The sequence below is a fragment of the Plectropomus leopardus genome, chromosome 11 (assembly GCF_008729295.1).
Source record: "Plectropomus leopardus isolate mb chromosome 11, YSFRI_Pleo_2.0, whole genome shotgun sequence".
Taxonomy (NCBI): Eukaryota; Metazoa; Chordata; class Actinopteri; order Perciformes; family Serranidae; genus Plectropomus; species Plectropomus leopardus.
The window spans coordinates 23174020-23197237 of NC_056473.1; the positions used below are offsets into that span (position 1 = coordinate 23174020).

A 23218-nucleotide genomic window follows, 5' to 3' on the forward strand; every position below is an offset into this window, starting at 1 on the left:
GCCGGCGGCCCTTTGCTGCACATCATCTCCACGTGCTCTCATTCCCATTTATGTCATCTCTTAAGCTGTCCTATCAAATAAAAATAATAAAAATGCCAAGCATTGCAGCCAATAACTGGTCGATATCTGATAATGGAGATCAAATAATCTCCATAAACATTTATCTGCATAAGAATGCAAAAAAGAAAACATTAAGCTAAATTGTCCTCACACGACAGCTTACAAGATTGCATTTTGGCCAACGCGTTCCACCTCACCACATGGACTGTTTACCTGCCACTCAATACTCAGACAATAAACTGAAACCACAACACTTCCAAAAACAAAATCTTGTCCCAATGCTGACAACTTCTACATACAGCACATATTCAGGTATCTGTTTATGGAGATCATCTCAAATGACACTTCACCTTATGTTTTGTAGACTTTAAATACAGATGGTCAGACAGTGCAGATTACACATATGATATGATCCCATTAGTTTAGTTACATAAAGAGGCAATTTTTCATTATTATCGACAGAAAATCACATTGAAACAGTACTGATCGTGTTAATTAATGAGCAAAAGAACTTGAATCCTTATCCTTATATCTCAGGCCATCTTAGGTAATGCAGCTGTCTACCCTGACTTAGTGCTGCCTGGTTGTTCTCAGCTCTTCAGCGCAGTGTCCTTAGTGCTTAAATTATTTGCTTCAGGGGGCAATTATACTGCTGGCTTCTCCATCTCCAAACTCTCCTTCTCTCTCTCTCACGCACACATTTTTCTCATCTGAAATGTTATGACTGACATCAAGGACAGAGTCAGCAAACCACAAGTAACCTCACCGCGCTAAAAAAAACCCCATCAAAAACAGTGTAGCTGTGTAGCAATATCTACTTCACAAGACATCCATGCAAAGTGTTATAGCTTCACATTCACCATCCTTTCTCACCCTCCCAAAACTCACTCTTACCTCCCCTCTATCTCCCTTCATCCTGCACTTCATGCCTCCTCTCCCTCTCTTCCTTTCTCTCTCTGGGCTTGGGGACAGTAGAGTGACTTTGAAGTTGTGCTGCTTCAGGAGGAGAGAGAGTGATTCTGGCTAATTAGTTGTCCTTATCCCAACAGCAGCAGCAGCCGCCACCACCAGCTCACTGGCTCAGAGGGAGAAACAGAGTAGGCATCAACAGCAACTACCAACTGCTGCATGCTAAAGATACCCTTCTCCCTCTGCTAGTTGTTAGCGCTAGCGGCTAGCAACAATTTAACTCACCCCGAGACTAAACTGCAGATTAGTGAAGTTGCTCCACTCAGCATAATGATAGGTAATATGGTATGAAATATGGTACAGAAAATCCCCTGCTCTTGGGGAAAGCTTGTCAGACCGTAGTTTGCTGCAGTGGCGAGATTCTACTTCATTTATTCCAACCATGCCATTGTCATCAATTTGACCATCAGTTTTACAGTATAGGTGCCTCAAAGCATTGCAATAACAGACTGACAACATGCACAAGGGAACTGCACTGTGCTCCTCAGGCCACGAAGAAACAGTGTATGATTTAACAGTCACACAAGTGCAGAGAAACAATATAATCATACAAGCACTTCATGAATGTAACTAGGACATTGCAACAGAACTACAGAGGTGAGTAAGAGGTTGCGCTCAAATTAGAGATACATTTTTAGGACTGGGTACTTCATCAATTTTAGCTGGTCAGATTTGCAGTCATTCATAAAATCAGCTAATTTCTTTACCTCTATTTCATGAAGGCAAAGACATGAGGCCTCATACATAAACCAGTATTTAGAGATGAAGCTTGTTCATCGAGAATATGTCCAACTCACGCACTCTTTAGACCAGGTTTACGCATAATTTTAGATGAGATAGCTGCAGATGATATGATGAGGAGGGGATTTTTTTAGATTTTATTTTAAAGGAGGAGATTTAATTAGAGTTGAGAGACGAATAACACGGCTTTTAGATTGATATTTAATTGTAATGATTATTACAATATTTCTGTTTTGCAGAAATGTGATTAATTAGTGGTACGGATGCTTCAAATTGCTCAAGCCGTGCATAATGACAGCTGCTCTGGCACTAGTGATGCTCCTCCCTGATGTAACACAATTGATTAAATTGCACTTTCTTACCATATTTCTCTTTGACAGGTCTAATGAGTGGCAGAGAGATACAAGTATCGATACACAAACGGATGTTGAAAGCTACAGTTGGTAACTTAAATAAAAAAAATTCACATTTGCTGAAACTTTGATTGTATTCACACAGCACTTAAAAGGTAAAACATCACATATCTCTCCTTTCTGTTTCGCCTTGTAGCATTTTTTCTGGTCTTATTACATGTACACAAAAACAACCAATCAGAGCCTAGGTGTCTTTAACGCAGCTGTCAATCACCGCTGGTGAACTGCGGTTAAACTGTCAAACTAGGCAGAACTGATCAAATATTAATCATTTTTATTACACACTATCTCATGTACTTCAGAAGTCTGTTTCAGCAAATATGAAACAAAGTTCTTTTTATAAAAGTTACCAACTGCAGCTTTCAGGGTATTTCTACATCCATTTATAGCAAGTTGTGGGTGAGGAAATGAGGCTTGTGCACATGTGCCTAGCACTGCAATGATCAAGATTTATAAAACAGATTAAAAGATGCTGATTAAAAGAAGCCGTATACATATTTCTGCCATAGTGCGTACACAGTTTTAGTCATGAACCTACACAAGGTTTAATGCATCTGGTCTCTGGTTTATTGTGGCTGCTTGTATTCAGGCATTTAAAATGCTGGCTGTTTTTTTCCAATGTAAAAAAAAAATAAATAAAAAAGTTTTGTAGAGACGTGTTTATATTTTTCAAAGTGAAGTACTGAGAAGAATGATGGTTTTGTGCTGGTGCCAACATGCTCACATTGTATCTGGTAGGGGCATTTTTAAAATCATACCCCGCACTACTTATCACAGTTTCTCAAATTTCTCTGGCTTGTAACTCAGGTTTTATTTCCCAGAATTCTCATGACACCAGCAATTATAGAGTTGTCACATTGTTGTGCGACTATGAATCATGTTTATTTCTGTATTCTATTTACCGAGATCCTGCAAGTAGCTTTTGCTGGAAATGTGCAAAAAGAGAATTTTTCCTACTCATATTTATCTACTTGTACAAATCATTAATCATTGTTAAAATCTCAACGTTTCTTTATGATCTTATGTATAGCAACGATTCGGCCGCACCATGTGAGTTGAATGTCACATCAATAGTTCAAGAACAAAACACTCCTGACAGGAAATATGAGTAGCGACGTGGTGTACCTACTAAGGCGTCTGTGTTATCTTTTCTCAGCAGGGTTTCTCACAGCATGTCCATCTCTCTCTCCTGAGCCCTGCTCTCGTTTGCCCTTCCTGCCTCTTTCTCTCAAGCCCACAGCCCCACGGCACAAAGACATGGCAGCCAGCGAGAGAGAGGGCTGGCTGAGTTTCAGAAACATTAACTACTCCCTAGACACACATACACACATACACACATACACACATACACACACGCTCACACATACAGTGCTGGTTCTGGGCTTCTCTTCGTATCGGATCGCCACACTCCATTCTGTTTGGCCTCAGTGCCAATGACTGCTGACATACTGTCATATGTGCACATACTGTGTATTCTCTTTCTGTCTGTTCCTCTCTCATCATTTGAAACATGACGGGCAGCCACTTCCTACTGACGGGAGACTCTTATCACTATTCAACTAACTCCATTGTTAGGTTTTCTGCTTAGAAGTGAAGAAAAAAAAAATATTGGGCTGCTCTTGCTCTTTGAAGTAGTCAAGGCTCATTCCCTGGTAACAAACTGACATAAAGTTCATAGACGAATTCATTATCTGAGACAATTCAATGTCTTTCTGGTCCGTAGTGCCACCGCCTGTGGGGCTGTGGATTAGTTCAACATTAGTTATACAAAGTTCAACACACAGTGAGTGAAGGAAAGACCTCTCTGCCAGATATTCTGAGACAATTAATTCAAGCCGTCTCCTCATCTCCACAGACCCCTGACACCCAAGGCCAGTTGGGGGAAGGACAGACGAAGAGGGATGACGCGCGTCATGGAGGATATGTTCGTGTACATACATATGAATATGTGTGTGTCTCTGTATGACACTTGTACACACTATCCTATGACTTCTAGTGTGTGTGTGCACAGCCTGTATGTGTGTATCTGTGTGTGTCCTTATGCATATACTTGTGTCGTGAGCAGTGTTTCACACACACACACACACACACCTGTCCAGGAGAGTCAGATTCTCGCCTAATGGCACCACAGGGACCCAGGACATTAGCATATTAAAAGGTGACATTTCATAGTCTGAGTCTTGCAGTAGAGTGCAGCCAGATCACTCTGACAGTCTGACAGCCACACAGGCAGGCCGGAGAACAGATACATAAGACTCTGGAGTGCAACACAATGGGGATGTGGCTGGATTTCAGAAAACACTGGTCCAGCCACGGCAATCTGAGACCAATGTTAAATTTTGTGTGTCCTTAAATTGGAAGAAACTTCACAAGTGACCTTACCAACAGTGTGATCTAATGGGTCGTGCCTCATAATTTAATATATATATAGGCGCAAAGCACCTTGTCACATAGTTTTTTAATTATTGAGGGATCAAGCTGCTTTAGATCAGAGGCCAATGAATAAATCAATGCACATAAACATGACAAAATGCTAACCATAAAACAATATTGCATGTTAACAGTCTTTTTTAAACTATTTAACATGGCGCTAAATCTTTTTAATTTTGAGCTCATTGTTGTCCATTTCTTTATCAGACCACAAATGATGAGTTTCAGCTTCTCCCCTCTGGGAAGACGCTTTTGGTCCCAATGCGTAAACTAAGCGCTAGAAAAACAGTTTTGTTCCAGCTGCCATCACACTGGTGAACAAGCTGTAGGAAGACTGCATAAAATTGCATATTGCGCAAGATCATTTAGTGTATATGATTTATTTATTCGTAGTTTTTAGATTGTTTATATTTCAGGTTTGGCTTTTTAGTTAAGTTTTTTTCTTGGTATTTATTACATATTTAACATTTTGATTTGCACTAGGGCACTTTAGTTGTTTTTATCTTTATGTTTTATCTTGTATCATCTTGTCATGTTTTATCCTGTATGTTGTCTGTGGTATCTTGCAAATGTGTTAAAATGATGCCTTGCACTATATATTGCCAAATCTACCTACGAGTACAAATTAAGTAACCTGTACCTGAACCTTGCACAACATGCGGTCCCTCCGCGTCACTCCCCACCACTTTTACCCCTTTTCCACAAAATTAGCTCTGGTTCTTCATCCATTTCCGTTCAGGATTTTTAGAATTTTGGTTCTATCTAGCGAACCTGCCTGTGTTTCCACCAGTTTTTAGTAGAACTATTGTAATCGTGGATTTTTCATCAACAGAAGGCACTGCACGGCAGAAGCAAAACTGCGTTTTACACTGATTACCTGTAAACCTACAAACCTAGAACCAACTTTTCAGACTCTGAACCAATTTATTCTTGGCTGAAATGCTCTGAATGGTTCAAAATTAGGTGTCGGAACCATAAAGGAACCAGATCCATGTTAGTGGATAAGGGGCATTTGAGACTATGTTCAGCAGGAAGAGAGCGGACAGCAGCTCTAAAAACAGAGCAGCTAGTTAATACTGTGCAAAACCCAGCACCAAGCAACAGAGCAGGCTGTGCAAACTAGGGTCTAATTCAGCAGGGAGTTGACCCAGGATAGACCCCCGATGCTAAAGGTTCATGTCCATCTGCCCTCACACACTCCGGTCTGCAGGAAATACTACATTAGAATGACAAAAAGCAATAAAAGTACACACACACCATTGCAATACATACATTGCTCATCACACACACACACACACACACATACACACACACACACACACACACACACACACATACAAACCAAAACAAGTACAGATGAACACACACAACTTTATGATCCAAAACTCAAAATGTAGTGTCTCTTTCAGAGGAATTCAGTTGCTCCTGGTTTCCACATTATTCAGTCTCTACTGGCACATACATTAACACACATACCTGCTGGTACACACACACACACACACACACCAGAGGAAAGCAGTTGAGAAAGGAGTGACAATGGCTGAGTTCAGTAATTGGGTCTGAACTGCAGCTTCAGCAAAAGCCCCGGTCCTGTCGGAAACCTGTCAGTGTTTGACATCTGTTACCATCATTTTCCTCTGCAGGACAGCACAATGTGAAACACCTGGGTTGGGACATTATCCCGCTACCTTTCTCTCTGCTGTCACACGTTACAAAGGTTCCAGCAACTACTTCTGCTACAACTAATAATACTTCTGTCTGCGCTGAGGCAAACCAAATTGACCCGTCTTTCCCTCATGAAAATATAAGACTGCACGTTGAGCCGGATATGAGATAGAAAGAGAGCGATGTCGGAAGCAAGACAGCAATGACTGAGAAAAAGTCACAAGACAACACTGACACAGCAAGAAGCTGATTAATACCAGCTGTTTATCAAACAGCAATATTCAAGCACAGAGAGCTTTTCATCTGAAGCCTAATGATGCTGCTGTAGAAGTGATGCAAACTGGAGGGATTTTCTATTTGCAGATAACCTGTACTGTGAGCAAACCCATCCGCTTCCTGCTCTCCAGCTCATATGCAAACAATTACAGAAAGCACTCCTCTCCACATGTGTCCTGTGAAAGACAATTTTCAGGTTGTAGCATCTTGTCTTGTCTTGTCATCTTGTTGCCTCAATCTTCCCTCTACCTTTGCTTTCTTTACAACTATTCTATCAACGCATGGGCAAACTTTGCAGCATGCCAATTTTGCGTGGGCACTGAATAGAGCTGCCCAGCAGGAGCGCGGGGACACAATAAGAAAAAAAAATCCTTACTGTATCCTTCAAAACGAGGCTGTGTGGGTACGAGTGACAATATAAATAAGAGTGTTACACCCAGACAATTTTGAAGTGTTTTGGAGTGAGGGTAAAGTAATTATAGCTGCAGAAACCTGCTTCATTGTTGTGTAACCACAAGGTTCCTTGGAGGCTCTGACTCCTGGCAGGGGAGCTAAACAGCAGACTGCTTCAGTTCAACATTTAAAAAGGATGAAAATCAGCAGCTTCAAAAGACACACTGTCCCTAACTCAGCCAGCGACTTCACTCTTCATTACGATATAAATCATTTCAAACATTTTCACAAGATCAGCCATTTATTTATGCAGACATTTTCAAAGCCACTCAGGAAGTCAAGTCTTTCTAATTTGGATTTTTGAAATGCTAGCTGGCAGTCAGACCAGATTTTATGTGTCAAAGAGGTGGCTCTATCAGGGACGTCACTGTTCAGATAAAGTCCAACTCTTAATGTTGCGTCAGTCAGCGAGGCTACTCCATATTTAAATTTGGGGGTGTGAGAGAGGAATGATGCTCATCAGAGAATCAGTCAGACTTGAACGGAGAGATGTGATTGTTGAAAACTAGACAAATAATAAACTTTCTCATCTTTAGATAATCAAAACAAAGGACTTGCCCTCTTCACATATAAATGGAAAAATTTTAGCAAGAAAAAAAACACAGACAATCGTTAGAGGAGGTTTGCAGAGTGAAAACTAACTACCTCGAAAACTTAACTGTAACCAAGCTGGAGGGGGAAAAACAGTGGACTTACCTTCATTAGTACTGACTCGCTGAGTTTCTCACGATTGACAATCTTTATGGCGACTTTCTGGCATGTTACACAGTGGATTCCCAGCTTGACCAACCCTGCAAAAACAAAGAGAAAACACACACTTCATTAGGTCAAATATTTCTTACATGTTGGTTCTTTTAGCAAGTTCATGTATGCTCAGGTAACACCAAGAAAGCAACTGATGCAGAATTACGCACTGAACTGGATTTACAGTGCACAACGTGTTCCTAGTGAGCACATTACGCAAGGACAGTTAGAATAGACTGCTAAATTAAAGTGATGTGTTAAGAAAGTTTTTTTTTTGGCTAACTGCTAATGTGCATTGACCAGACTGATGTATAAGGGCTCGTGACCTCGTGTACAGAATGCTAATAATGACTTCTAAAGTGTATACAGTTCCTTACAGAATCTGCCTTCTGGGGTTTATTTGGGTCGTAAAAGCAGTAACTGAGTGGGCCATTTATATTATTGATTCCTATAATGTGCTAAACTGCTGTGTTGCAGTCATGTTGAGTTAGCTTAAACAGACAATAAAAGGCTAGTGGTAACAAACAGAGCCAAAGGTCAGCTGTTGAATGTTACTCAATAATAGCCAGGGCTGAAAAATGACTCAACAAAAGAATGAAGGAACAAACTGTAGTAGATTAAATCAGGATGTCACATTTCAGCAAGCATGCGGAAAGTGTTACCCCGTACTTCACAGCACAAACACGCCCATATTGGGAGATTTGAGTGTTTGGTACGCCGTAGCAGTCCCCTCTACTGGGATTCACAAACTTTCTGCATTCGCATTAGTGTCAAAATCAAAAACCCACAAATCACAAATCCTGTGATTCGCCGCAGAACCACAAAAGCATCTCCTCTGCTTTGCCTCAGCAAGTGTCCCCAGGTATCCTTAGTTAAATGATCAGCCACAAACAATGTAGAAAACAAGCAGGGATACCCCAATGAGTGTACAGTTACAGCGGAACAAAGTGGTGTATGTATTTGATACAGGGGAGCCATGATGACAGCACCAATCCATTTTCTGCCAGGGACCACAGAGCTGCACACACATCAGAAAGATGTTTGCATGAGATAGATTAAACTGAAACAAACACACACCCATACACAAACAAATGTCGCCTCTCTGTTATTGATTTCCCCAATGGCCCTATGGAGCTGCGGGGATTTGGAGACGACAGAAGATGATTTTTAACTTGGTAAACTACAGCATTTGAGCTCTCTAATGGTCTGGCACGCTGAATTTACAGGAACACTGAAGTGGAATCATTTGAAGGCTTTGATTTCTTGCCACTCTCGTGCTGGCAGAGATAAGGATGGTGGGATTAAGTTAATAAGTGTTACTATAATGTGACCAAAACAGAAATGGTGCAGTTGCTAAAATAAGCATGTTGATGCAGAGAAGTAACGTCATCAAACTGCATCAAACTGGCTGGCTGACATGAGCCAGACTTAAGTGGGCTTCTAGCTCGCTCTCACACACTTGGATTTTATATATGAACCAGCAGAAGAGGAGAGTCAATGGGCTTTGAGGAGGGAACGTAGGAATGCAGAGACAAGTCTTCAGACACCACAGAGACAACGGAGATGGAGAAAAGGAAGCAGCGGAAGGAGACAGAAAAGGAAATAAGTAGTAAATAGAAAAGAGCATGTGAAAGATGAAAAGTGAAAAAGATTGAGAAAGCACATTATTCAAATGGCAGGCCACAGATAATTAAGCAATAATGGAGAGCACTGCGTGGGAGTGAGGCTCTGGCTTGGGAGATGAGGGGCCGCGGGGGCCGAGAGTGGAGACACATGCAGGAGAGAGGAGGCGTGAGAGAAAGAGAAAGAAACAGAGTAATGGAGAGCAGGACAGAAAGACGGATAGGAAGCAAATGCTAAAAAGATAAAAGATGTCGAAAGATTTAGAAAAGGGGATGAAGCCGTTGAGCAGGAGGGGGAAGAACAGACAAACCCATTAGCCCTGTGATGGTAATCATATGTAAATGGCTGCTATAGAGAAGCTCATAAGACATGATAAACACATTAAAGAGAAAATATCTGCCCGCAAACACGTGAAAAGTTAACTGGATTATTCGCCTCCCAATCCATCTTCCTCCATTGCCTGTTTTCTTGTGCTGAGGGCGAATTAGCAAGAGGGAAATGTGCACTGAAAAACAGCAGCACATTATGATTTTACAACCACTTTCTGTGCGTGTTGAATGAACTCTCACAAGGATGTTCAGTACATAATACAACATAACATAATACGACACAAGGATCTTCTGTACCACACACATAAAGATCAAGACTTAACAACAAGACAACAACATCTTCAATTTACCAGCTTAAATCACAAAATGTGACATGTTTAGTCACTGCTGGTGAGATAACGGCATGCAATTTTTATGTCCAGGAGATCAGGAGTCCCTAAAAACACTGAAACACTATTTTCTACTAACTTATGCCCCACCTGAGGAATATAAAGGTCAGAGGAGTGTTAATACTTTGCAACTTGTCCTCAAAATTGCAAAAATGTTAAGTTTCAGTAGGACTTGCCAATATGTGAGGCTATACAGTGCAGCTCTTAAGAAATCAACCTGTTGCCAAAGACAAAATACTCACAGAATCACTCAAAATATACTTTTTTTTAAAATACTTTTTTAGAATGAGACTAAGAGACTTCAGCTGCAGCAGCTCTGTGAGTTTAGGCAGACAGCTGAGGCTGAGGGGAATGTTGCTAGTTCTGTAAATATTTACTTGTGATCAATAACACTGAACAACATAAGGTTTTGACTAGATCATGATGCTATATGAAAATTGAGGTGATCACTAAAGTTAGTAACAGTCCTAAGGTAGAACATGGGCCAAAAAATGAACCAGATGATGGTGCTGGAGGTGGATCATCAACGTCACAAGGCTTCATTCTCTTGGAGCTATGGGTGTCTGTCCAACATTCAGACTGGACCAACAGAGATTTCAGTTACTAGAGCCATCCAGCTAGTATGGCTAAAAAACAAATGCATTTCATATCAAAGTACAGAGACATATTCCCACAAATAGTATCCAAGACATGCTAACTAAAGCATGGCATCATGTGTGGGTGTTGTGTGCACTCACACAACAGCTTGCCAACACACAGTACTTTCATATGACAAGAACTTTTTCCTGTTTTATGCAGAACAGGAAAAAATGAATAGCACAAATTATACAATGAATAAAACAAACACACAAACAAACAAACATCTGTTTGCTTTTCAGGTTTCGGTTTGTGAGATGGTTGAATCTGTTACCTCACAGCCCAGTTAAATTGCTGAAGGCTCCATTACTGCTGGTTGCTTACCTTGGCATGCTGGAGCAAAAGACCCCTCTGAAAAAAAAGCCTTTGAATACAGGAAGTGTAACCAAGTGTTCACAGGTCACATTCATTTTCTGTAATCGCTTGGTAAGGGTTGCGGGGGGGCTGGAGCCTGGAGACCGAACCCCGCTTCAACTGGGTTTTGAACTAGGGACCCTCTTGCTATGAGGCAACAGTGGTAACCACAACGCCACTGTGCCGCCTGGATTAGATTAATTATCTCTTTTTTTTTTTTGCCTTATTTGTGGTCTTGCTGGCAGTGTTTTTCATTGTTACTGCTTTGCTTTAATAATGGTCTGATCACCCATTTCATATGTTTATGTTCATATCTTTATTTAGGTCAGTTTAGGATGTTAAGTTTATGGTACATTAACTGATCCTGAGTTAAGTCCTGTTTAGTTCTAGGCCTATAACATTTTTTGTAAATTGTCTAATCCGTTGAACTAAGAAATTGCTTAATTTTTGGTTAAGGAAAAGCCTGTTTTTTAAAAACCCACTTGGGCCACCACAGTATATAAAAAAAAGTCTGGACACGCTACTGGCCTCAACGCCATCACAGCATTTTAATCATGTTTAAACCACCACAAACACCTTTAAAATAAACTGATATTCTAATTGTTTACATTTCTCATCAATTCATCCAAGCTCATGTCTACCCCCAACATCAGCTTCCAAGGGGAGATAAATGCAAATGAGCACATACGATTTTCTCACAATAACTGCATTGTGAATAGCCTCCAGTATATTGTGATATCTAATTCACCTCTGCCTCATCATGACCCCAAATCAACCCTGCTTCTCCCTCTCTCTGATGGCCTGTAATGACAATGATTGCCTGATACTCTCCGTAATCTTTTCACCTCTCTGTGATGACACCCCAGAGGGAAACCCTCTCAGCTCTGGGTGAGAATGCTGACTGGGAGGGCTGGGGGGGGCGGGGGGGGACTTTCCAGGAGATGCCCTGGAAGACACCAGGGTTTCGTCTGGCTCTGGCCGGGCTGAGCAGGTAGGCTGTCTTTGAATAAGTCTTCAAACGTAAGGCTTTGACTGAGAGCACAAAGGATCAGAGCCTCACGGGGGAATACAGAGAAGATTACTGCTGCAGTTGCCAGTGTCCATGCATGATTTTGCGTGTGAGCATAAGGATTACAATTTTAACTCTTATTGTTGCATATGGATGTTAAAAAAGAAACTATAAAAAACAACTTGTTCTAACATTTGTGTTTACAAACATGCAAATTCCATATGTACAGCTGGTATCTTTTTAAGTGTAAAGCTGCTGTGTAGGGCAGTGCTGTGCTGTGATAGGGTATCATGAATGTAATCTATTAAATGGAGGAGAGAGACACATACAGACTGGTACTGTCACATACTGCACACTTATACACTTTTCATTAACACACATGGACAAAAGCAGGCTGTGCAGCCAACCTGAGTTTGCAATGCCACTGAATCAGTGAGCGCATTGATCTCTCCTCTCCTTCGCCCTCCTCCCAAATCAATAGCATCAAAAGCTCTCGCCTTCACAACAATTTCAGAATAATGACACCGGCCAGGGACTTATGGGCTGGAGAGGCCACCATCGACTGACCTGAGGCCTCCATCCCGGCTCTGCACTCTTTACTATCCATGCCGCCCTGTGATTAATGATCTAATGTGGAGGGAGCGCTGGAGGAAGACACAGAATGTGAACTTTGGTCCATGGCTCAGTGAGCATCAAGAGCTGAGCAGCATTTGGCTGTGCTGCACTGGAAGCTGCGGCATTGCTTCTAAGTTATGGTTTCAATCATTTCCCCTGCTGGCTTTGACAAATCTGGGGATGAATAGTAAAGTTTTGAATAAAAGCTGGGCTGATTGCATCTGCAGAGGCGGCCTTTTAGAAGAATCAGGCTGAAGGAGTGAGGGTCAGAAGCTAAGCGTCAATGTAAGAAAAAGAAGAATGAAAGGAACAAAAGGATGAAAGAAAAAGAAATACAGTGGCAACCATGACTGTGTAGAAACTCATCATTAATGAAAGCAGTTAATTAACAACAATATCTGCACAGAGTTGTGAAAATGTGACTAATCAACTCTTTTACAGAAGCTAAAGAACATTCTGGCTGTTCCTCTGCTGCTTTGCATCAGTGAGCCATGTGCCAGCGCTGATTTGAAAATGAGCTTTTTGTCTCACATCACTGTCTCCTCATAAGTGATTCAGTTTCATGATACCACAGCTAAACTTCCTGACATCTGTCCTGAAAACATCTCTACCGGGTGTCAGGATGTATTAATTATAAGAGCTGATGTGTTTGAACTTTTGGAATAAAGCAACTTCTTGCAAACAATTTTAAATTAAGTACTTTTTAGGCCTTGGGATTGACAGAAAATCAACCCGACACCAGAGGTGGGACCAAGTCAGCTTTGCAAGTCACAAGTAAGACTCAAGTCTTTACACTCAAGTCCTCAGTAAAGACAGGCAAGTTCCAAGAAAAGTGCCAAGTCAAAAACCTTGAGATTTGAGTCCTAAACAAGTTATAATGCTTTCTTAACTAATATAAAATTAAATCTACAAAATCATGAATGCTTTGTAAAATCTGCATTAATATCTTTAAAAGGTTTGTTAGTTATTTAGCTAACTTTAGCTAAGAAATTGCTGGTTTACTATGTTGAGATTAGCACCAACCTCCTGTTTTTTGTGCAACTTCAAATGTCCAACAAAGTCAGAAGTTGATCCATCTTAATCTGTAAATTCTGACCTGCAGGTTTTGCATACTGAAATACATTTTTTGTTGACCACCGCTACCTGGACAATGTTAACTTTGGCATCATTTTTGCCAACTGGCGCTCAGTAAGGTAACATTACTTCTTCATGGTTCTCTCCTGAAACTTGATTGGATGCTGTTGTATTTGTTGAAACAAAGTGGATCCAGAGAATTAAGTGTCAACGTGATGAGAAGGGGTCGCATTAATGTGAGTTGATTCAGAAAACGGAGGAAAATGAATTAATTTGTGGCACATGTTTTAAATAACATAATTGTCATTTTTCTGGGCATGGGGGAAGGTATTAGGTATTTTTAAGTCAAATGGGTAAAGTCCAAGTAAAGACTCAAGTCACTGGTGTTAAAGTCCAAGTCATGTTGCAAGACTTTTTGTGATTTTGTCGAATCGGGTCTAAAGTCAGACTCGACTGTCATGTGACTCGTGTCCACAATTCAGCCTAATATTTACACATGGCATTTAATCAGTTGGAACTGGTGAGTGAAAAACAAACTTTATCCCCAACTCACACAAGAGTGGTGTTTAGTGGATCAAGGAAGCAACTTGTCATTATTTTACACTATCAGATCACTAACGTGTTAAAGCCAAGCTGACTAAAATGTCTAGAACCCGCTGCAGATTTTGCAGTGGGGTAGGTTTTCTGAATAAGCCTTAGAAGACTATAAAGTGAGAGCAGTGCGCCTTCTTTAAATCTTTTGACTTGTTTTGGGAGTTCCCAGTGGGCCCTGGCTGGCATGTTTATGTTTGCCTTCCTCTGCCTTCCCTTAAAGCTGTTTAGCCTGGCAGAGCAGCCAGGAAACCCCCACTCCCAGCAGGAGAAAACTTGTCTCCTTCTGTGTTAACTTGTGAGAGCTCTTCCTTTTCCATGTACCGATCAGCGGTCGATTTGTCATCTGGCAGCGCTGGGACATCCAAGGAGGAGCAGGCAGGAGATGACCCTGACTGTGAGCCCGATTTCCCCTGCCATTAATCTGACGCACCGAGGAGGAGAGCTGGGGAGAGAGGACAGGAACCCCCTGCTTGAGCCTATGAGAGGCTCTTTCTGATTCCCACCTTCTAACCACACATCCACAGAGCCACACACACACACAATGCTTTCAGCTTCTTCCTCCTCAGAGCACTGGCATCCATGCAGTTAAAGATCATTACTGGATAGCTTAATTTCCATCTGGAAGCAACTACTATGAGAGGAGACAGAAGGATGAAAAAGAGATGTCTCCACTTGCACACCTCTCTCACTTTCAAAACTTGATCTTTCAGAAGCCCTAAGCCAATGCCGGCAGATGGTAGTAGCTTATGCTGGCTTAGTTTTCTCTCCCCGAGGCGCTGGCTCTGAGAAGCTCGTTGCCCTTAGGCACAGATCTGTGAGCTGCTTTCCGCTCCTGCTCTCTAACCCTGAATGCTCTACATGGAGGGCTACAGCTCTGCACTGGGATCAGTGTTCGAAAGGAAACACAATGTGTGACTAGAGGCTTATTCCTCCAGCTTCTTCTGACCATATGGAAAGCTCCTGTAGCAGGGCGTGGGAATCCCCTCCACCAGGGCAAAGGGCAGGAGTTGAAGACCTATCATCCGCTGCCACAACTCTGTGTACTTTCTTAGTCCCTCTCACTGTTCTTATACAGAAACACACACAGACTGACTTAATAATCAGGGATGTTAAATAGTAAAATGACATTATGCTCTCTTCAGTTGTGTTAGCTCTACGTACAGTCACTAGGAACAGACTTTCAATGACATGTGGTGACTAAAATAGAGGATGGTATATTATGTAGTATAGTGGTGACAAAGTGACAAACACAAACCTTGTGACTAATTAATGCCTTCATATAATCTGTGTGCAATTAGCAGCAGAGAAATGTTGAGAATCCCTCCTACAAAATATCTGCTTTCTGCCAAATATATCTCTGTTTCTATCATACAGTGTACACATTACAGTCAATCAGTCACAATCACAACTATTAGCGCAAATTCATCCGATCCTCATGAATTCTGCGTGACCTTGCAATTTTGTTAGATTACCATGACTTTTCCACAAATTTGCCCAACCATCATAGTTTCAATCACAAAACTCACTGTCTTCTTTCTGTCTGTGACGATGCAGAGACCAAAGATTACCACTAAAGAACCAAGTGGCAACCTTCAGGGCTGACAAATATAGCCAACACGGAGGTACCAAAACTGCTAAACAACTCCAAATGTTTACAGCTTTGTACAAAAATGCTTTTGGTCTCTATAGCTTATTTCAACATTCATGATAACTATACTGGGGGGAAGTTTTAAATAACTCACCCGTTTAAATTTTATTAAGACTTAAACATACACATATTTCAGGGCAGGGCTGCTCGAGGCGTTGCCACAGTCTGTAAGTCAGATCCATTCTTCGCTTCTCCTCAACTCCACAACTCAACCCTCTCATCCAAATACAGTCACTTCTGGCGCCGAAAAATTACGATGGTGACGGCTGACATGCCAAACTCAAGGCTTTGAAATTGGAGTCAATACAACCCGTTTCTACTGCTAAACACACCCACAGAATGGCTGACATGCATTGACAACAGACAAAACAAATCACCACGATAGCAGCTGTTGCATCCAGATTTGATAAATCAAGGTGATGTACATTAAATATGCATGTTTATTCATAACACTAGTGTAGAAAAAAGAGAGGCGTGACTACCTGTTCACGTAACAAAATGTCTGATTTTTCACTAGTCCCACAGCAAAAAAATGCCAAATAACAGCACGTTCATTGCTTTCTTTTTTGTTTTTTTAGAAAAGCTGGTAAGAAATCAGGCATTTTAGGCTGCAACAATCCTAAAAAAGCCAGTGAAACCATGGAGGAACTGATAATACTAATGCATGAACTACAGAGAGAGTAATAGTTATCAAAGCAGGATGTCAAAAAAGAAAAAATGGCAACTGTTTCCAACATAACACACATTAACAAAACATGCATTTTGTATGTGAGTTTATTAATGGAAGATGCTCCACAAACCAGTATCTTTATGAAGCATCTGACATGCAAAGGTGCACCATTAGTTAGTTCTTGCCACAAACTCTTATTTTTCTGTTTCCAATCAGTGTGTGGGCTCAATTTCCTCTCTTGCATTTTGTGATCCAGTTACATCATACACTTTCCCTCATATCTCAGTTTCTGACAAATGTTGCCCTCATTCCTCCTGTACCCATCAGTGTTTCTGACTCATTTATCTCCCCTCCGCTCTATTCATCCTCTCATCTATGCAGAAAAAAAGAGTGAGAGAGAGGGAATACACCAGCAGAAAGCTGTTGAGTCATACTGTGCAGGAGGGAGACGGCATGTCGAAGATCAAACAATGCTCACTCGCTACTCAATGAATGCGCTCCCTCTGTCTGTCTCACTCCCACCACTTCGTTCCTCTCTCCTCATTCACTAAATCGCTCTTTCTCCTCCATTCCTCCACCTCCTCTTTCAATCTTTTTGCATTTTCAGTCAGCCGTGACGTTAGTCTACCCAGCCCGAATTCCCTTGCAACCCTCCAAACCCTACCAGCCAAAACTACAGCAACAACATCAGCAACAACAGAGGCCCAGACCAACAGAACAGCTTCAAAAGAAGGAAGAGCAGTTTAGCCCTGGAGTGCTGGAGCGAGGAGGGAGGCACACTGACGCATGCATACAGAAAAACTATTTATTTAGTCTGCGTCAAATAAGACGTTTGCTCAACAGCTCCCTTAAAAGTTAACTCCCTGCACGTAACAGGAATCTCTTGGTAAATACAATAATAATGTTACTTAACTGAAAAAAAACTGGAAGTTATTTCTTCTTTCACCTCTGAGATGTCAGGAATTAGATACCTTGTTCAAAAGTATTTGAACCTGCAGCTTAAGAGTGTTTCTGACAATGATTTGGGTTGTTAAGTGATGAAGAATCAATTAATTTTTCCTAAAAATATATAGATTTAAAGCATTAGCTCTATTTCAATGCAGGTATGATCAATTCCCCTCCATCAGAAAGTTCAATCTTTGCATGAAAACAGCTAAAAATCCAATTTACTCAGCACTCTTGTGAGCCCTGGTGCACAGGTCTTAGCTTCAGGGCCATAATAGGAGGGGGAATTTAAAAATTAAAAAAAATATATAAAATTGGCTGAAAAAAATCCATTGAAAGACTGTGTTAAAAAATAGTGGAAGGTCTCTGAGGCCCATCTCACCCCTTAAAGGTGCATAAAGGTTTAGTCTCCCCTTCTAGTAAGCTTGCTAGAAAATATCACAGGTTTCTAGAGAGCAAATGACAAAGTAGTGTTCAGACTAAGTTATTAATAATTGTCAGAATCCTGTAATAATACAACTTCCACCTTCTTTTCTGCTCTCTCCGTCTCTCTCTTTGTCTCTCTCACACAGCAAACAGCTTTATCATCAGCGCTGCGGTATTCCAGCTGCCTGCTTGGCTTTTGACCAGGAAAATCTGCTGAAAATCTGTTAAATATGCACCTTTGTATCGTCATGTAAACAAATCACGTACATGTCAGCTGTGCACTTGAGATCATACTTAAGACATAACCACTTACAAGATAGGAAAGTACTTGCTGTCTTCCTATGTTTATACTTTTTAAACAGCACAAACACATTTTATATTGTCATATTTACTGGAAATTACATCCAATATAGCCAACAACTAGTAGGTTGGCATTAACAGAAACTTTTAGCACCGGTTTACATGTGACCCAAACCCAGGTCAGGTAGTGTGTTTCTATTAATCAGGACTGAGACACCTCTTCTTTCAGAATTATATGCGGCAAAGTATATTTGATTTAAGTTTTGGGTTTCTAACTTATAGAAATTGCTGTCTGATAATTTGGTTTCTTGTAGTAAATGTATGTCTGCTTTTAATTTCTTGAGGTGATTCATAATTTTGGTTCTTGGTTTGGAGAGTTGATGCCCCGAACGTTCCAGCTGATAAACTTTATTGCCGGGGCCATTAGATTTATTCATAAATTTGATAATTTGTATCTGGGTTTTGCTGTTGAAGCTATTTTCTTGAACCAGAGACACATGGTACTGAGGAGGGAGGAGGAGGGCAGCCAGGCACAATAAAAACAAGAAAGAGTCGTGAGAATAAACAAAGACTAACACTACAAAAACATTAGGACACTGTGCAGACAAAACAACAAACAAACAAACAACACAAACAAAAAAAGAGAAAGACAAGAACAAGACAAGAAGAAGAAAACAAGGGAATGCAATTAGACATCGATCTGAGACAACTGGGTGTAGACTGGGTGCTGTTTTAACATTTAGCGTTTAGATGCTGTTGACCACGGAGAGCAGAAAAATAGAACAATAAAGAGAGGAAAAAAGAGGGGGAGAAGGGAGGGGGGGGGGGGGGGGGGTCAGCTGGTTTCCCTATCCATCAACATTTACTGAAAGTATAGACTCACACACACAACCAACAAAAAATATTGCAATAAAGTATTAAATAAATAAAAGAAAATAATAACAATAAAGATAACCCATGCCTATATGTACCTGTTCCCTTTCTCACACTCACATATCAACACCAACATAAATGGTTCTCAGTAATGGGTGATTAATGTTACATATTTTATCTGTGGACACAAATATACTCATGCATCTGCACATCCATAGAAACGCACACATACACACGTATCTGAGTGGAAAACGTCCCTGCATATACATCTACATATATACCTGCGCACACATCCACATACACAAACACACACACATACACGAGTGCTGCGCGATTTAAAAGGGAAGAAACAAATCAACAAACAAATAAGCAAAACAAAACAAAAAAGTCTAGCTGCAATATTTTTGAAGGGCACTAGATGTGATGTGCAGGTATTACTACATCACCGCTGTATCATCGTATGCGCTTTGGTGCTTTAGCACGTAGATATAATCATATCTATACATATACACACACTGTTATAAATATTTAATAGTCTTTTATGGCTTTTTCTGGGGTTGTTCGGGGATTCCTGAGAAGACGAAGTTATCGCGCATGCAGTAAAGTTTCGTTCATCGTTTTGTTTTCGTTTTTGATGGTTTTGATAAGGTGCGGTGAGAGCATTGACGGTGAGTTTTAGTTCCTTATTTTCAATCCGTATTGTTTCGAGTTGTGACTGTGCGTATTTAGGACTGGCTTTGAGCTCTTTGGTGTCTACGTGTAGTATTTTCAGGATAGAAAGTTTACTGTTTCGTATCGATGCGAGCAGACTGACCTCAGTTGTTGCGGACGTTTCCTCCTCTGTTTCGATGTTTAAGTTCCGTCGTGGTTGTTTCTGTGGTGGATTCATGACAGAGAGCTTGTAAAAGAAGTCGTCTATGAAGCGTTTTAGTTTATCCAGGGTGTGGATATTGTTCGAAGGGAGATAACCGCGTCTTATTTCTTTGGTTTTGTTGTTTGTTGTTTATCGTTCTAGCCGCGACTAGGGCGCCGCCATGATGTTTCCCGCCTGTTGTCTCGCGATACTTGGACTCACAGCGTCATCTCACAAGGTATGTGTTAACAGGTAGGTGCGCCAGGTTGGTGCGCGCTTTACAAAAACCTGACCCGTGCATCACTAGTAGCTATAGTGCCAAGTGAGTGACTGCTGAAGCTGCCAGATGCATGTCTTTCCCCAAGAAAGTGACATTAGGGTTTCAAAACGGAAAAGAAAGGAAGGAGAGAGAGGAAAGCAAAGTGACTTTGTGAAAAAGAATTCAAAATAAAATTCAAAATATGCATGAGGGAAACTTGGATCAAAAGAGGAAGGGCAGGGGGTTTAAAGACTGCTTATGCATAGGGCCCAGAATATATTTACAGAAATATATAATACTAGAGTCAATGCAAAATGCATCTGGTTTCCATTTATTTTATTTTTCCATTATCTCTGTGACACTTGTAGTGTAACAATGTCAGAAATACAACTGTGATAAATTGACCATATAAAACACATAGCCTAATGTACCCACACATACATTAAACTTAACTGTGCATCTGAGAACTCTCTACGCTAGCTGGCGCCACTCTCTCTGTGTGTTTTTACATTGTTTAGAGTTAATGTTTGTTTTTGGCTGTTTGGGTTATAAGGATAGGGGGCACATGGATGTGAGAAGTCAATTCCATACACACGACTGCATTTACATAATATAGCTCCAATAAACACAAACAGAGTGAAATGTGGTGTAAGGCGATGAAGCTCTTGGTGGCTCCAAGGCATTAATCTATTTTTTAACATTCTGTAACAAGTACGAGAACGATTGAGCTCATCGCTAAAAGGCAGCAACTACTGAACGATGCATTTAGATCTAACAAGCTCTCTGATTGGAAGATCTTACAAAATCCCCACCTCCTTGCAGCATCAGCCTTATCAGCATGGAAATACATGCACAGAAACGTCCTGAGTAGCTCAACGCCTGCACAGTAGAAGACACAAGCTTCACACATACACACACACACACACACACACACTCTTTTATGCCAGTAAGGAAAACTAGTCTCATCGCCAGAGGTAACTAACGCATGATTGCACAGCAGAAAATAGCTTAAAGGTTCAGGCTGTCATATGTTTGACTGTGCAAAAAGTTCCTGGATGTTGCTGAAAACATATGGCACACGTACCGAACATTCTTATGTTTGCCAAATATCCACACTTTAGTTTGTCTGTGCTGGAGCCGTCTCACATTTGAGTATGAAAGACAGCTGCTGCAGATTTTGTGGATTAAGCATGGAAATTGAAATTACATTTAAAAAAAAGTCAGGGAGAACTTTTTTGGGCAGAGATGTTGCCTCTTGTTAGGAGATAGTCTCTCCCATTAAGTTGATCAGAGACAGTGATATCTCGCCTCTTCTGAATCTTACTTCCGAGATGTCATCGCGGATTCAAACTATTCCACTCTGAATTCTGGCCTGATGTGACTGGAGTTCAGGGCCGCAGAGCCGAGCGAGAGTGACACTGTCAGAGGAATGTTCTGCCCGAACCCCAAATAGGAACATCAGAGCAAACATGAATGAAGACATGGGTGGGCAGATAAATGGGAGAGATGAGAGGAGAGATGGAAAGAACAAATTTTTTAAAAAAAGAAAAAGTTGTGACAATGAGGCCAGTGACAGGGAGATGGAGAAATACTGATAAGGATAGATAAATAAAGAGACGCTGGGAGAGACATAGTCAAAACACAGAGAGAAAGTGGGGCCTAGGAGGGCGGGGCACAGAGACTCAGATCTATTTTTAATGCCTCTGACTGGGGATCAGCAAAAGGAATGTATAATTACAGCCTCATGAATAATGCAAGCAGGCTTCTTTTAATTAGCCACACCAGGCCCGATGCAGCAGCCGCAGCAGACGGGACAAACATGTGCACGTACACACACACCTACAGCATAAACATACACACAAACAGATATGCTGTCCACAGAAAAAGATGCTACCAGTGTCCCTTTCAAATCATATGTGTGTGCATGCTAAACATCACTGCTCTCACACTCCTCTGGGGAGACGGGAGTCAAATAAAGAGGCGAAATGATGAGCTAAGGATTGGTGCCTTGGTGATGACTCTCTGATAGGCTTCACAGTGAGAGAAGCCCCTAGACACCACTCAAAGAGCTGCACACTGTCTGCCTGTCATGTGTTAGATAACCCCCAATATAAAAGTATGAATTATTAAACATCTGATTGGATAATATTACAAAACCTCACTGTAACCATAGAAAGACACACTGGCAGTGGCAGTGCACTCTTTCTGGATTTTTCACACACATGCACGCTCGAATGCACGCACGCCAAGCGGGAAAAACGCGCATTTTCTGGCATAGAAGTCATGCAGGGACGCCAATTGTGTGGGCTAGGAAAGAGAGGGGAAAGGAAATCTGAGAAGCAATTAATCAAACCTTCCTCATCTATAATTCAGCTTGAGTTAATTCATTAATTAACAGTGTTTGGACTGTCTATGCAACATCTTCATTATCAAACGTGGATCAGGCCAGAACAGACTTCACTGAGTTCTCATCAACTCGTCTTGATAACCAGCTTTCTTCCAAATGGATATTGAAATGGACGGTCGAAGCTCAACCAGCAAAAAGCTCAACTTTGTCCGCACATCAAGAGAAAGCAGGAAGCTGGATCCAACTTGGACTGACACATCAAGACGCCGGCAGGATGTTATTTGGTTGTTATCTGGCAACTCGACTTCTCCCATCTTCAGAGCCTTAATTTGTAAGCTAATTCGCAGCTGGCAAAGACAGGCTTGAGTACGGGAGAGGATATTGGATGTAATTCGATGTCTCACTCCATCTTCGTTTGTTGATTTGAGTTTAATTGGCAATGGGGGTGCTACGTTGCCGCTTTGGGGCAGGCAGGGGAGATGACGGCTTGAACACACGGACGGAAAATGAGTCCTGCTGTGAT

General features: G+C 41.2%; 1 protein-coding gene across 5 annotated transcripts in view; it reads right to left on the reverse strand.

Moving 5' to 3' along the window:
- Positions 1-23218, reverse strand: part of LOC121950414 (serine/threonine-protein kinase BRSK2) — a 197122-nt gene that overhangs the window by 76121 nt on the left and 97783 nt on the right. For 4 of the 5 annotated variants that reach the window (XM_042496407.1, XM_042496408.1, XM_042496404.1 and 1 more), the window contains exon 2: positions 7704-7798. In XM_042496407.1, coding sequence (XP_042352341.1) covers positions 7704-7798 — 95 coding nt within the window. Of the gene's footprint in view, positions 1-7703; positions 7799-20050; positions 20263-23218 lie in introns of those variants that run through there. The other variant, XM_042496409.1, reaches the window with a different exon arrangement.